Genomic DNA, 16,707 nt, shown 5'->3' with positions numbered 1-16,707 from the left:
CTATTAAGCAGAGGATGAAAAGTTGTCCCTAAGTAGTTAAAATGAACCTTAACACCAATAGCAGCTGGCAGAGCCTATAAGGAAGGGACAGTGGAAAACATGACGTCAAACAAGTAAGGCCAATTAACATGAGTTTCCCAAATTAGAAAGACCTCAATAGCTAGAATTCAAAAATAACACCTTAATGATTTCTAAAAATAGATGCTCCAAGCTGTTGAGTATCATGACCTCCATTAAACATGGAACATGCTTCCTGTGACTAATGGAGTAAATCGCATTTAGCTTTTACATTCTATTCTCTTTGGAATTAGCAACAAGCCTAAAGCCTGACTTTGAAAGGCCTTTTCACAAAGAACCAAGATAAGTTCTCAAATTGTGCGCCACACACAGTGCATACAGATATGATTTGATGTTTGATTAATTAACAAAGATAACAACCTGAAATGTATCTAAATCGAAATACACAAATCGTCGTCAAGAAAAGAAACCGGAGCACCAAACAACAGCAACTGAAAGACAAGAAGAATGATCTGGCACTTAGGGCATTGGACTAGAATGCAAAAAGATACTTTCATGTCATCTATAAATTTCCTATGCACATTTGGGTAAGTCAGACAATTTCTAAAGGGTTACTTTTCCCAGCAGCCAAATGGAGTTAATAACATTTGTCTTAAATGGAAAATTATCCTATATGTATGAAGAGTATGTGGTTTTATTTATTTTTGAGTCCATATTGTTTCAAATGCCTAGCAAAGTGGAGCTTCCATAGCACATAGATAAAAGTGGGATAGAAAATGGGATCCAATGGGATATCAAAACCTGGAATAAATATGAAGGGCACAATTCAGCTGTATAAACTGAATCCATCTGAAATCTAGCTGATTTCGACAGAAGCTAAAGGGTAAGTGTGCAGTAGATTATACCAATCATGACCAGATACACTGTGTGCAAAAATTCCTCCAAAAGTGATAATAAAACCAAAACTCACATGATAGAACTAGAATGTTCACCTGCCATTCTAAATTCTAAAGGAATATTTAAATCTACATAGCATAGGTATAGATATTTTATTATGCCATAAGGTATCCTGAACAGGAAAATAAAAATCAGCTGTGCAATTTCAATGTATAAGTATAGCTATCTTAATAGCCAGTGTCTAACATTGCTTATGCTTATTTCTGTAACATACCCTGATTTATATTGGCTTATGACTTTAAAATGTAATATAACAGATATGAAACACAGCAGATGACAATTGTATTTGGTACAGTGTAATATGTCAATGAGCCAATCTAAAAGACTTTTGGTTTTGACCCTAGGCAACCCAGATTTCAAGTCCTAATTTGAGCTTGAAAATTATTAGATTATTAAGGACATGATAACAGTGATTTGAGTTTTTGAAATAAAGATGTTTTTATCTTGTTTAGAGCATTCCAAGGTTGCTATGTAGTTGCCCTGTTTTCATGTCACAATCACTTCAAATTAAGCCAGATCTGGACAATTTCTTTTTAGCTGCAAAAGTACTATTAATTTGGAAAACTTAGTCAGTTCTTATTTTTTTTTGTCAGAACCTAAACATCCTAGGATAATATCAATAATGAATTATTTTAATTTATCAGCATTTTCTTTCAATTCCTGTATTTTTTAAATTAAATAATTGCTATCAAGCTTTTTGGTGGAAACTTCCCTGATAATCTTTCCTACACTTTCAAAGCTCTTCCCCCCCTTTTTTTTCCAGCTTATCTTTTTTTCCTATTATCTTCCTATTTTTTTCCTTTTTTTCCTATTTTTTCCAGCTTATCTTTTTTTCCTATTAATTTTCCTATTAATTTTTTAAATTTCTTCTACCACTTTCCCCAGTGCGTTCAGACTGCTGGAAAAATATTAAGCCAGATCTGTCATTATTCTGCCAGGTCATTATTCTGCCACTAAGAATGTAAACTACATGGCCTGTTCTGCATTGCTAACTAAGAAATGGTACGCATTGTGGTTGTTTCTATTCTCAACAGGAATCACTTTTTAGAAATGTTGACCGTTCTTATCATTATCTATAACCCTTTGGTCAGTTTTTTCATGCCTCAGACCACTTCTTCCCTAATTAGTTATTTATCCACTTCATTATGCTTTTGTTTATCTTTATCTCATGATAGGCTAGAACCTGACTTCTCTCATCTGTTATGTGTAACAATAAATCCATTGTATCCTTCAAATGGAGAGCCATACCTGATTTATGACACCAGGCCCCTTTTGGCCTCCATCTTCTCCCCTTTCCCTCTTCCCCTTCAGTAAGTTTCCCAATAAATATGAGGAACATTATTTTTCTTTATTGCTTCTGAGGAAGTGAACTGTGACTCATGAAAGCTCATACTAGAATATAGTACTCTTTAAAGTACTGTTTAAGGTACCACTGGACTTCTGTTTTATTTTACATCACTTTTAACCTTGTAAATCCCTTCTGGTTGTGAAGGGGAAATTAGCTGGTTTGGTCATAATCAAGCAACAGTCCACAACTTTGTAGGCACTATTGTCACTATTAGGAGCAGCAGTGGCGTAGGAGGTTAAGAGCTCGTGTATCTAATCTGGAGGAATCGGGTTTGATTCTCCACTCTGCCGCTTGAGTTGTGGAGGCTTATCTGGGGGATTCAGATTAGCCTGTACACTCCCACACACACCAGCTGGGTGACCTTGGGCTAGTCACAATTCTTCAGAGGTCTCTCAGCCCCACCTACCTCCCAGGGTGTTTGTTATGAGGGGGGAAGGGCAAGGAGATTGTAAGCCCCTTTGAGTCTCCTACAGGAGAGAAAGGGGGGATATAATTCCAAACTACTACTACTCTTCCTCTTCTTCCTCTTCTTCCTCTTCTATTTCACACAGGCATTCAACAACATGTAGTGATGTTTGCCAGTAGCAACACCGGGATCAGTGGTGTAGGGGGGAGAAATGGCGATCAGGGCAAAATGGTGCCTATTCCCCCCCCCCCGCATCCCCCCACTTACCTTTGTTTAGGTGGCTGCTCTTTGCAGCAGCCTGAACTCCAGGCTGCAAAGAACAGCTGGCTGAATTCCAGGCTGCTCCAAATTGCCCCCAATGGCCCTCCATATCCCCTTCTGGGCCCATTGCCCACACCCCCCACTTACCTGGCTGGCTGCTCTTTGCAGCCGGCTGAACTTCAGACTGCTCCGTGTTTCTGTTGGGCCTGGAGGGGTGGAAGAAGGGGGAGGGGTGTGTGGGTGATTTTCCACCCCCATGTGACCCCAATGGCACATACCTGGGGCATGGGCCCCCCTCCCCCATCCCATGGCAGCTACGCCACTGACCAGGATACACAATAAAGTATGGAAGAGGACCTAAAATTGTGCTTAGAGGGACCCTGGTCAGGTATGTGGAGAATTTTCAAGGATATAGTCACTTCTAAAACATTGTTTAACAAAACTGTCAGATCTCTTCTCCCTCAAGCATAGAATGCTGCTTGAATATTTTTGAACTGAACTGGCGTGGTTTGCAAACACTAACACACTACTAAAGAATCAGAAATTGTTGTGGAGTATAAGATCCCCAGTCCTGTCCCTGGATTCTCCCATTTAAATACCTCCGGGGGCAGGAGCAGTGTTGTGAAAAGAATGCACTCTACACTCATCAACATGAGTTGGTGCATGGCATGCAGGCAGGGGGTAGAGGGGTGGGGATGCTGTCAGGCAGAAGAGCAGGGGATGTTGAAAAAGAGGTGGGGAAGTCAGGAAGGCAAAAGAGTGGGGTACATACAGAGAGGGAGGGGGAGGCCAGGTGGGCAGAAGAAGAGCAGGGAGTGGATGGGTCGGCAGGCACTTTATCCCTCTCCTTCAGGGTGGGCAAGGCAAGCACTGGGGTAGGATTCTGACTCATGAGGCTAGTCAGCCAGAGAAGAACAGGAGAGCCTCCAGACCTTTGCAGAGGGAGAAATTAACTCTGGAGGCCAGCCAGTGGTGACAGCACTGTAGCCTGAACGGCAGCAGGAAGCAGAGGCTAGCAGGGCAGGACAAGGATGCACAGCAGCTGCCTTGGAAAGGGGTGGCCAATCAAGTGATACCCAGGGTACAAACCCTGGCTTGCCCACCTTTCATAACACAACTGGGCACAGGCAGAGAAATTCCTGGTGCTCTGTTCTTGAAACATGTGGAATCAATATACCCAGGTTCATGGATAGTTGGTAATTAAATGATATTTGTATGTGGAGAAGAAATTACATCTCCTGTAAGACTGTGAGAAAACTTGCATGCATTAAACAACTTGGATATCACAGTTAACAAATAATAGCACTTCCTTTAAAAGTTCTTGACCATGCATATAGGCAAACATGCACAGAGAGCTATTTCTCCTGGGACTTGGTAAAGTAACCATTACTAGAGATCACTACAATTAAGATTTACACAGGTGGAAGGGCTTCTATTTCCTTCATGGGGTTTCAGCTTGAATTTATTATAGGATGTTTTCTATAACTGTGAGGGTCCCACCCCTTAGAAGTTGCAAGATACACATCTGGTTTCACATGCTGTCATCTAGATTAAAGCTATAACCTGAGTCTCCACAGGGCCTAATGAAAATCATTCCCCCTTCAAGTTCCTTTAATAAAATAACACGACCTCAAGAAATATTGCCAAGTGAGAAAGGCAACTTTAATCCACTACTTGTTCTTTTCTAGAATGTTTTTTTTAAATAGCTCTAGTTGCTTTTCAGTTTCAACAAACACAGCATCATTGTTTTTATAATCCCACTATGACCTTTTGGAAATGTTTTCATCATGCAAAGTAGCTTTCAGGCACCTACTTCATAAATCTTTTCTGTTTTATGAGTTAACACTTGTGAATATTCTAATCTTTTTTGTATGTTTTTAAAGGGAGTGTTTTTATAAAGCCTGCTGAGAATACACACATTAAAAAGGTGATTTTTGAAATATTTTTCTGTGTGATAGTTTATTTACATTATCCTTCATTTTGAAATAGGGAAAGCTCTTGTAAATAACAAGGAGCAATTACTTTCCCACCGTTTTCACAGGGTGCATTAAAGAGGGTTAAATATGCTAATAATCACACTAACTGCTTCTGGAATGCATCTTACTGGTCACAGGAGTAATGCACTTAGATAATGTTTAACTTCTTGTTCCGCAATTACCTCTTTATTAGGCATCCAGAAGGTGTCAAAGCAAAGCTGCCATATATCTCCCAGGAGAAGCTGTGTTTCCAGAAGGAGCCACTGCAAAGATACCACATTAAATAGAATAACCAGGACAAACATTAACATGGCTGGAATGGCAATTCAGTTACTAGGCTTCTTTCTAAGTCTTCTCGGTCTGGCTGGAACAATAACTGCAACTATTTTGCCTCACTGGTGGAAGACAGCACACGTGGGAACCAACATTATCACTGCTGTGGCATACATGAAGGGTCTTTGGATGGAATGTGTTTGGCACAGCACTGGGATCTACCAGTGCCAGCTCCATCGTTCTCCGCTTGCTTTGCCTCGTGACCTGCAAGCAGCTCGTGCCCTGATGGTGATTTCCTGTGTTCTTTCAGTCTTGGCATGTATGGTCTCAGCCATTGGCATGAAGTGCACCCAATGTGCCAAAGGGTCCTCTGTCAAAAATGTAATCGCCATCTTGGGTGGAATCCTTTTTATTCTGGCTGGGCTTATTTGCCTGATCCCTATTTCTTGGTCAACTAGTGATGTGGTGACAGATTTCTACAACCCTATGCTGCCCAATGGGATGAAGTATGAGATTGGGCAAGCCCTTTACATTGGCTTTGTCTCTGCTTCCTTGAATATAATTGGTGGAGCTATCCTGTGTGCTTCCTGCCAGCGTACTAGGAGCAACGTAGTTCACCACCCACACTCAAGGACAGCAAGGGCAGCTCCCTCCTATCGACCACCAGCAGTTCTCAAGGCAAACCATACTTCATCACTAACATCTGCGTCCCGCAGTGGTTACAGGTTAAATGACTACGTGTGATTCATTGATTTCATTTGTATGTTGCTATTTATTTATCATGTACGTAGATGTGATAAACAAATGTCTCTTTATTCTCACAATATTTGCCACAGTTTTCCTTCACATGTAAAAATGTGTTATATTGAAAAGGTTGCTTTGAAACTAGAAATCAACAAAAGTATTAATATTTCAGACAATGCAATCTTCATGTTATGGAATTAAGAGGGGGTATAAAAGTTAACTTCTGCTGTGCATATTTTGTTTACACTTTTAAGTATTTAAATGTGTCCATACTCATATAAATAATAAACATAAAATTACAATCTTAATCTTGTCCTATAATAAACATTGCTATAATAGCTCACTAACGACATTTTCCCTGAACATTCTTTCCCATATAGTTAATAAATGTCAGATATTCAAAAATTAAATTCTCACTTCTACCCTCTTTTCTAAACCATACTATTAATAACTTGGTTTACATTTCCTGTGGTAATTTTTTTTTGAAAATATAAATCTGTCTGCTTTAATTGCAATAATAGTCTCCTATGACCTTATTCTAAACATTGAGATTTCTGAAGTACATGCTAATTGTATAAAGATTTCAGTATACAGATACAGTTGGTGCTCAGATATTGTGTTAAGATAGTAACCTTGGTCAGCAGCCATCTTCTCCCTAAAGCGGCACAGAAGTGCCACACGTTTCATTTATTTTGTTTTATCAGTCTCAGACAAGGAAAATAAACTCCTACATTTATAGAGCTGCCCTGCAAGAATGTTTTGATATATGGTAATATTTCCTTTAAGATGAAGGTTGAAACAGCACTAAGTGAAAGAGCACTACTGATAACACTGATTCTCAAGCAGATGTGCTCACATCACTATTTCTTAAGTATGAGTGACATATGAAGCAGCAGTTGGAAGAGGTGGCAATCACCCATCAACTTCCTTTGTTATACTAGTATGCAGAAGCACCTTGGGAAACCTCTCTGGAGTGCCTTTTGAGACTTCTGCTCAGGAGAACTTCCTGCTCTGTTGGGACAGCAATTCCTGCCACTCCTCAACTCCTGCACATCTTTTGTAAATTTACAATGTAACTAGGAATGGCTGACCCACCCTCAGTAGTGCCATATCACTTTTTGGCTCACCTGTACTTTACTTCCAGCTGGGACACTCATGCTACAGAGTCCCATATTTTATTAAAAATTATATGTAGGACAGAGTATTGTAATTAAGCAAGTTTCATAGAACATACCTGTTTCTGCTAAGACATTTGGCTGTGGCCCTTTATTCATACAATCCCAGCTTGCAGTAACCTGGGCCAGTCTAGTGCCTGTCAAGAAGTTAAAAAGTATTGAAACATAAATTAGGAGATATTGCTTGTGTTATTAACTTACCAACCTCAATTCCTTGTTAGTAGGATTCCCTATTTAACAAAAAAGAATTGCTATTGTTACAAATGTGTACCTTCCTCTGTGGACAAGAGATATATTGAAGCATGCATTGGATTCGTAATCAAATAATGTTGGCAATTGTGTTGATGAAAACAAAAGTCATTTATTTAACTTTAGCTCAAATGTTCATACAGACAATCTTCAGTGGTTATAAGTTATAAGCTTACTCAGGCTAATTAGTGGGTCACGTCCATTTTCATGTGACATATTAGCATATGACACCTCAGGAATCCATCTCACCAATTCTGTGAACATTTCTCAATGATCTCTGACCTGTGACAATTTTAATGTTTGTATGATATTCCTAGGGATGGAAACTTTCAGTATTGACTGGATACAGAGTTCTGATTTCACACCATTGTAAAGAATAGGGAGTATCTAGTTTACCTAAAGCTTTCTACAGCATGCCACGTTTTTTTTAATCCATTAGATTATGTTGTGAACCGCCCTGAGCCCTTCGGGGGAGGGTGGTATACAAGTTTAATAAACAAACAAATAAATAAATAAATAAATAAAAACTAAATAAATAAATAAAAATAATACAATGTAATTATTTACAACAATCAACATGTACCAACTTGCAAGTATTGACAACAGATATCACATTACAGGTGGGTATGTGGTAAATTGTATAGTTTAGACTTAAGCCTTACAAAAATGACATCAAATGGAATTATACAAAAAGCCAGAAAATGTGACAACAGCTTACCTTGAAGCCAGTTTGGGTGCCCACATTTGGAGAATATTGTGAAAATCAAAGCTAGGCTTATTTTGCCTTCTGAAACACCTCCTTTTGCTGAATAATATCACATCACCTTTCTTCACTCTTTACCCTAAGAAGGATCTGATGTTTGATTTATACAAATTATCTCTCCATTGATAAAAGACCAGAGCATCTCCCATCATCTTTACATTGAATTCTTACTCAAACTGTTTTCTTTTTACACACAATCTCTGTGAATAAGATGCCTTATGTGTCATTAGGAGGGGAAATATGGTGTCCTATAGAGGGTCCCCCAGAATCAAATACTTGTATGGCATACAGTGATGACTGGAAGGAAAGGTGAAAGGTGAAATAAATTAAGACCACCCATTGCCATCCATGCTCACATCAACTGAAATATTTTACATGCATTATTCTGACTTAGAATAACTTCAGGGCCATTCGCTTTCCCAGATGTCTACTATACAGATTCAGTTAATAATGCTTTTTGGTAATCAGTTTAATGGTTTGTATCCACTGGTTCTGTTAACTTGTACAATTCCTGCCAATCTCTACTCACACTGCAAACCCCTCCTCCCACGCTGTGTCTTGTACTATTTGAGGGTCTGCTGAACCTAGGTACAACATATTTGGGAATGATAAGTTGCAGAAGGAGACAGAGGCCCTTTCCGCACTGCGGAAAGGGCACCCCTGCACCAGCAGGAATTCTGCCGCTGGAGGGGTGGGGGCCATTTGCATGGGAGCGTGTGAGCGCCCCCCGCCGCCTCTTCCCCATCACCCCCCCACTCACCTCATCGCCTTCATCGCCCTGCTGGACTCCTAAGACCTGCCCACGCTGCCCTCCGACCTCCAGGGGTCGGAGGACAGCGAGGGAGGGTCTCAGCAGTCCAGTAGAGCAACGAAGATGATGAGGTGAGTGGGAGAGGGACGGGGAAAACAGCGTGTTCCCGGCGGTGCCGTTCGCACCGCGCCGGCGGGAATGCGCTGTTTTCCAAAAACCTCCCTCCAGGAGGGAGGTTTTTGGAGGCGGCCTGACGCCGCCCTGGGGGTGGTGGGGGGAAGCCAGGTCGGTGCTGCTGCGTTTTAGCAGTGCCGCCTGTGCGAACGGCTCCCTGGGGACGGCGTTTTTGCCATCCCCAGGGCGCCGTATATGGCCCGTGTGGAAAGGGCCAGAGTTACATAAATTTTTCTCTGCTTGAATTCTCATTGGATAAAAGCCATTTTCTTTCTTCAAGACTGGCGCAAAGTAATCCAGTGAGTTTCATGGCAAAATATAAATTTGAATCTCGGGTGGATTCCGCATGGGCCAAAAACAGAGGTGTGAGAATTTTACACCATTTTCACACCGTTTTCACACTGCTGTTTTTGACCCATGCTGAATCCACCTCAGTCTTCCCCAGTTCAACCATTGTATCACCTTATTCCTTTGTATAATGCTTGTGTATGTGTTCTGTACAAGGATAAATGTATCAGTTTTCTCCACAAGGAAGAATACACTGAGGAAACAATTGAATATATGACCTTTGAGTTTTCATCCACCCTGGTGTTGAGAGAGTATGTGGTGGCTCTTTTCTCTAGAGTGGACAGAAGCAGGCAGAGAACAAACAGCGTAACAGAAAATTTCTCTTTCTGAACTTTCTGAACTTAAAAATCAACATGAAAGATGGCAGCTTTCATTTTTACTTCAGCTGCTTTTAGTAGGTCACAATTTTAAAGGTTACATTGTGCAGCAATTTTGTTTTTTAAAAACCTGAAAAGAGACATCTTAATTTAAGAAAGATGATTGCCCAGTACCTATGGTCCATATGCCAAAAACACTATAGTTAATACTATATATTTCATGTGTAGCTGTAATGGGTTATTAGCATAATAAATACACACTTTGACATAGCTGGTGAAATCCTAGGGATGGAGGAATGCTCTGTTAAATGTGGCCCACTTGTACAAACATTTGCTCACTCAGTGACTATCAGTATTTTACAGTGAGAAAAAGTATCAAGTAATCCACTAAAAGTGAACCTAAAATCTACAAATAATTAATTACTGGATATAGCAGATCAATGAAGTGGGAGATTATTCTTTGTGGTAAGTCAATATAGGGTCAATTTGATTAAGTCTGTGAGAAGATTTGCACATAATGTGTTTTAAGGAGGAACAATTTCTTTTGGTATATTTATATTAATAATTTACAATAAGCCAACGTTAAGTTGAAGGACCTTTATTACACTTTTATCTTTTAATGGATGGCTACAAAAATCAATAGTGTAGGAACTAGGGTTAATTTATGCTGGAGCAGAGCCCCAGTACCTGTTTCAATCCCATGATTCAACCCTGCAATATATAAATTAACAAAATATACAGAATTAACACAATATATACAGTTTTCACATCTCTACTGACAAGAAAAGGCTTGCAGGCATCTTCTGTAAAATCTAAAATTAACCATCCATACTGACATTTTTAAAGTTGTGATTCTTCTGAAACAGGGCAAATTTGCTCACTACAGCTTAGGTTAGAGTCAGACAATTTGTAGGGATAAATATGAAGAAATAAAGACACTAATGGGCTTCCCAGGGAATTAAGGTGAGGCAGCTGATGTCTAGAGAGATGGAATAAGAGAGAGGAAACAGCATGTCTGATATAGACCCTTGGGTATTCAGACACAGTTCTCAATCTCATGCCAACATTGGAGCTTGCAACAACAGTGAGGTCATCAACATCTGTGCATACTCTAAGATACAACATTGATGTAGAGTTGGCCCATCCCACAAGAGATATTCTTCCAAAATTCTGGTTTCATGTTGTAACTAGCACTGAACACTGGAGAAATTCCCATGCAGACACTGAAATCTACCACATGGTTTCTGTGGAAGCCTCATTCACTGCCAAGATTTGGCTTGCAGTGTTCTCATCTTAGAATTTGACTTACTACAGATGAATAAAGGACAAAAAAAAGTAAAATAAAAAGGGGAGGCAACCCCCACAGAAGAACAAAGAACTAAATAATAGGAAAATAGGGAATTACGGTATTTCAACTGATTGTTTGATGCTCCCAAAAGTTATCTGTACACTGGAAATTATTTCTTTGTATTCTTTTGTAATATATTTAGTTAATAAAGTTAATTTTCACCAATCTTTTAAGGAGGGAATTCTTCAAATATGCCACAATAACCATTTTAATAAGCAAAATTGAAAATATTTAAAGAAACCACAAATCTTTTAAAGTATTTCAATAAAGTTATGTTAGGATCTAATGGTATGTTATGATATTTAGTCAGTGTGGTTAAGAGTAGGTAGACTCCAATCTAGAGAACCAGGTTAGATTCCCTAGTCCTCCACATGAGCGGCGGACTCTTATCTGGTGAACCAGAATTGTTTTGCGCACTCCTACTTTCCTGCTGGGTGACCTTGGGCTAGCCACAGTTCATTCAGAACTGTCTCAGCCCCACCTATCTCACAAGGTGTCTGTTGTGGAAAGAGGAATGAATTTGTAAGCCCCTTTCAGTCTCCTTACAGAAGAGAAAGGGGGTTACAAATCCAAACTCCTCCTCCTCCTCTTCTAACATATCATTAATTTAATAATAACTATACAACCTTAATCATCAATTGTCAGGGAACTTTATGAAAATTCTCAAACACATTAAGTTAATTTCCAAGTTACAAGTTGAGTCAATTTCCAAGTAATATTCTCCCAGATCCATTTAATATAATTAATTACCCGGATTACATTTTGCCATAATGTATTGATTTTCAAACATTCCCAGAAGAAGTGCATCAAATGATGCAGCAACACACTGCTCCAACATACTTCTGCTAGATATCTTTATATGAATTTAGCACAGTATAGTGATTAGAGTATTGTATAGGGATGTGGGATACCCAGGATAGAATTCCCTCTATACCATAAAGCTTGTTGGGTAACTTTGGGCCTTCACACACTCTCATCCTAATCTATTTCACAGGGTTGTTGTGAGGACAAAACAGCGGAGAGGAGAATAATGTTAAACCGCTTTGGGTCTCCACTGCATAAAATGCAATCAATCAATCAATCAATCAATCAATCAATCAATCAATCAATCAATCAATCAATCAATCAATCACGTTCTCTGGAAGGTATACATAATTTAGAACACTCAATATCACAATTAACTTTAGCAACTAAAACCAGCAGCAGTATCACATTTTAAGAAAATGATCAGTCATTAAAATGGAAATGATTCAGATTTGGGAACACTGCGGAGAGAAGTTAATATATAAATAAAGTTAATATATGAAGTTAATATATAAATAAGAAATTATTATTTAGTAGCATAAAATGCCATTGTAGAAGTACTGTAAAAGTTTTCCTGGGAACTTACAGTAACATTTCCTAGTGTCTTTTCCATTACATCTGCAGATATATAGACAGATGCAGGTTGAAATAGGGATAGATAAATTATATTATACATGTTCATGTTTTTTTCCATTGGTTTCACACTTTCATCATGGAATCCTTTCTGCAAAATTTCAGTCAAACAGGAGAAAGCACATCAGTTTTATAAGCAAACTAGAGTTGTTAGCAGAGCAAGCAAAGGAAGATATGTGGCACCTCCGCCCTGTTTGTATGTTTAGAGGTTTTTAATACTTTATGTAAATGTTTGTTTTAAAAGATGTTTTAAGGTCTGAAATATTTTCATGTTTTAGTGTTGGCTACCTTGGGGACCATGACAAATTAAATGGTGTTTGTGCCTTATACTTTTAATTCCCTGGGACCTAGTGATTAAGAGCTGGTGGACTCTAATCTGGGACACTGGATTTGATTCCTCACTCCACATGAGCGGCAGAGTCTTATCTGGCGAACCAGATTTGTTTCCTCATTGGTACATTCCTGCTGGGTGACCTTGGGCTAGTCACAGTTCATTCAGAACTCTCTCAGCCCCACCTACCTCACAAGGTGCCTGTTGTGGGGAAAGAAAGGGAAAGGAGCCTTGCCGTGTGTGACCCAACAACCTCCCCGAAGTGGGTCACTTTTTCACTGCTTGCCTCTACTTGCTCAACCAGAAAGCTGCATGTTATGGACTCCCCACCTGATGCTCCAAGTCCCTCTGTGCTGCTTTTGCCTATCACTTCCATATTGAAGGTGGACACAGGGATATACAGATTTTTCTGGGGAAACTGTGGGAGTTAGGGTGGGGTGGGGTATTCATAACATGTCCTTGGCATTGCACTGTGGAGTTGCTGGGCTACCTGCTATCAGCCCATCCCAAGAGGTTGCCCAATGATGTTGCCCTAGTCCAGGGGTAGGGAACCTGCAGCTCTCCAGATGTTCAGGAACTACAATTTCCATCAGCCCCTACCAGCATGGCCAATTGGCCATGCTGACAGAGGCTGATGTGAATTGTAGTTCCTGAACATCTGGAGAGCTGCAGGTTCCCTACCCCTGCCCTAGTCGCTCCCACAGCCTAAAGTGAGAATGACTGACCTCTGGATGATGCAACTAACCCCGATTCACCCCTGGCCAATGGCGCACTGCATGCCCCAACCACATTCTTTTCACACATCATGGCCTTTTCTCTGGCTTTGGTCCCACATAGGGTGGCTGATGCATTCCTTGGTAGAAATGGGAAACTGTCTTTCACTAGCAGAGCTTGGAATTGCCACCAATAGCAAAATAATGCAAGTGGCATTTACAATGGCACTAGATTCATGTGACCTCCTGAGCACTTTTGCACACACATATCCGGTTTGGGTAGCATTGTTAGGTTGGCTAAGATGTACTATACAAGTGCAATATAGCTGGGAAGGATATATAACAAGCACCTTCAACATTTGGGTAAGTAAGTACTTGTTATACATTGCTGAGTGATTTCTCCTCACAAAAACCAGTAGCACTTTCTCACAAACTAAAAAGGGAAGAAACAGTGCATAGTAATGTGGTGGTCTGTAGCCAAGATTTAAAAATAAATGCTAAATAAAAACAAACATTCCATATGGGGAAGGTGGTATGTGGGAAACTGTATGGCTGAGGAAGGTAATTGTCTGTTAATTACTATGCTTGTGGTTATAGTAACGAATGTTCTTGCTCATCTGGCTAGAGGATGGTGGCTATTCTATATACATTACACAGTGAAAGATAGAATATCATTTAGGAAGCTGAAACAATGTTCCCTGCTATTCTTTTCAAAGGGTATCCCATCTAATAAAATTGTCAGAAAAAGCCCCTTTGCAACAATAGGTCTGCTAGCACTCAGCTTGGGGCTCAGATAAAGCTTGCTGTTTCAGTAGTCCTGAAATATTGGGTTTGCATTGTGAAAAAAGTACTATGGAATCTTAATGTGAGAGGAAATTGGAAAATGCCCATAAAATCTCTATCCCTCTAAGAATTACTCATTTGGAATGTTTCATCAGGTGGAACAACTCTAAGATACACTGGAAAATATCCAATAAAACTTGATAATAAGAGAATAGATGTAAAATAATCCACAATAAAAGGAATGGATATTCACACTGGCTGTGGGGTTAAGAGCAGTTTTTGGTTCTTACTGTGCTTGCTTGATACTCAGATATCAAAGACTTGAATGTGGGAAATTGTCCTTTTTAGAAGTAATAAGCAATGGTCTCTTTGGAAAGTCTGTAGAAAGATATTTGATATTTCATGATAATAAAAATACTTTGAAAGCATTATGGAATACCAAAAAACACACGATATGAAAGTACTGCGCTTATAGTTACAGCACTTTATCTGTTAATTTCATTGTCCCCTTGTGGCTATTCTTTTTTAGCTTTAAGATGTTTGCTTTCTTTTAATTGTGTATACTACATTTACCTTATGCTGGTTTATACTGGTCTGTAATCTTAATAAGATTCTGATTCTTACTGAGCTTATTTTTGGGATCATTTTTTCATAGTTTATTACCACACTTGAAACCACAGTTGCCAACTCTGGTCTGGGAAATTCCTGAAGATTTTGGGGTGTTGGCTAAGGAAGGCATGGTTTTGGGGACCTCAACAAGGTACGATGCCACAGAGTCTACCTGCAAAGTAGCCATTTTCTCCAAGGGAGCCAATCTTTGTTGTCTGGGGAGCAGCTGTATTACAAGAGATCTCCAGGCCCCACCTCAAGATTAGCTACTCATCTTGAAATGCATATTCATGATAGTGAATCTGGAAATTACAATGTCCTGCCTCATCGGTGTTCTGTGAAATGAAGTTGGATTAAGATATAAGGTATTTTGCCTACATAGTGAACATGACTGCTTACTTTCAAGTACTCTGCATTTTGTCCTCTTTGTTTCAGAACCAGAAGAGATCAAAAAGATTGTTTAATATTTTATTGTTTTATTGCACGTTTATTATCTGCCCTATCCTATAGATTTCAAGAGGATTACACAAGTTTATCCTAACCCTTGCCAAATCACATAAATACATAAGCATACTGAGAAATAAAATAATTATCTACCAGAGCTGTCCTATTCTTTACTGAATTAAAAAAAAGCTTTCACCAGAACTCAAATATGGGACTTTGGGAGTTCTCTAGGGAACCAGAAGCTATAAAATAGGAGAGTGCCTATGATGAATAGCTTTCTCTCTCTATGTTCTCATACCTGACAAACAGAAGCACTACCAAGAGATCACACACCTAACCACAGGTCTGGCTTAATTTTTGGCGTATCAGGAAGCCATATTGAAATGATCATAATCATATTTATAATGTATTTAAATATTCATGCACTGCCTCAACTTAGAGATATCTTAGCAACAGTCTACTTACAACAATAAAAATTCAAATAAAAAATAAAACAGCAAAACAAAAGGATAAAGAACATAAGAACATAAGAAAGAGCCTGCTGGATCAGACCAGAGTCCATCCAGTCCAGCTCTCTGCTACTTGCAGTGGCCCACCAGATGCCTTTGGGAGCTCACATGCAGGATGTGAAAGCAGTGGCCCTCAAAACATCAATAAAACTGGAAAAATGACAATAAAATCATTCAAACTGTTAGATAAAATATAAAGAAGAAAAAACAATAAATGAACAAGTGGATAAAAGCTGGACAGCTGGTAACAAATTAATAGATGGTAAACAATTAATAGATGTGGGAATCTAAAAGATCTAAAAAGAATCATATTCATAATAAACCATTGTGTGATAAAATAAAACCCTGGCTTATTAAGTATACACGAAAGCAAAATGATATATATGAGTTGAATAATGATTTTTAGATTTAACTAGAAATCATTATTGTTTAGTTACAAATACAGTATAAAAATGCTTTCCTTGTAGCACCCTCTTTTTTGGAAACAAAATCTGTTGGGTTTATTAACTTGCATGCTTATTTTACAGATATTTCATCTCAGGTTGAATGTAGAACAAGCTATCCAGTGGCAAAAGTATACTTCTACTTCACTCTCAAACTGAATTCCTGTGGAACAGGGACACCCAGCGGCCAAGAAAAGTAGGTAACCATCTTGTTCCATAGCAAAAGCCAAAAACAAAAGCAAACTATAAAATATCTTTAACCTGTGACCAGATATACTTACAGCTCTGCACAGGGATGCTTCACGTTTTTCTGTTCATTCCTGTTCATAC

At 39.1% G+C, this 16,707-nt stretch overlaps 1 protein-coding gene across 1 annotated transcript; it reads left to right on the top strand.

The window, feature by feature from the left end:
- The first annotated feature begins 303 nt into the window (after positions 1-303).
- Positions 304-6,331, top strand: CLDN14 (claudin 14). The gene is made up of 2 exons (XM_048495682.1): positions 304-605; positions 5,160-6,331. Exon 2 carries the CDS (start codon positions 5,276-5,278, stop codon positions 5,981-5,983), a length of 708 nt encoding a protein of 235 aa, XP_048351639.1. The 5' UTR covers positions 304-605; positions 5,160-5,275; the 3' UTR covers positions 5,984-6,331.
- Positions 6,332-16,707: the final 10,376 nt, after the last annotated feature.

Source organism: Sphaerodactylus townsendi, linkage group LG04 (genome assembly GCF_021028975.2).
Source record: "Sphaerodactylus townsendi isolate TG3544 linkage group LG04, MPM_Stown_v2.3, whole genome shotgun sequence".
Classification (NCBI taxonomy): domain Eukaryota; kingdom Metazoa; phylum Chordata; class Lepidosauria; order Squamata; family Sphaerodactylidae; genus Sphaerodactylus; species Sphaerodactylus townsendi.
The sequence above is the reverse complement of the archived record's forward strand: the minus strand, read 5'-3'. Positions and strand labels throughout refer to the sequence as shown.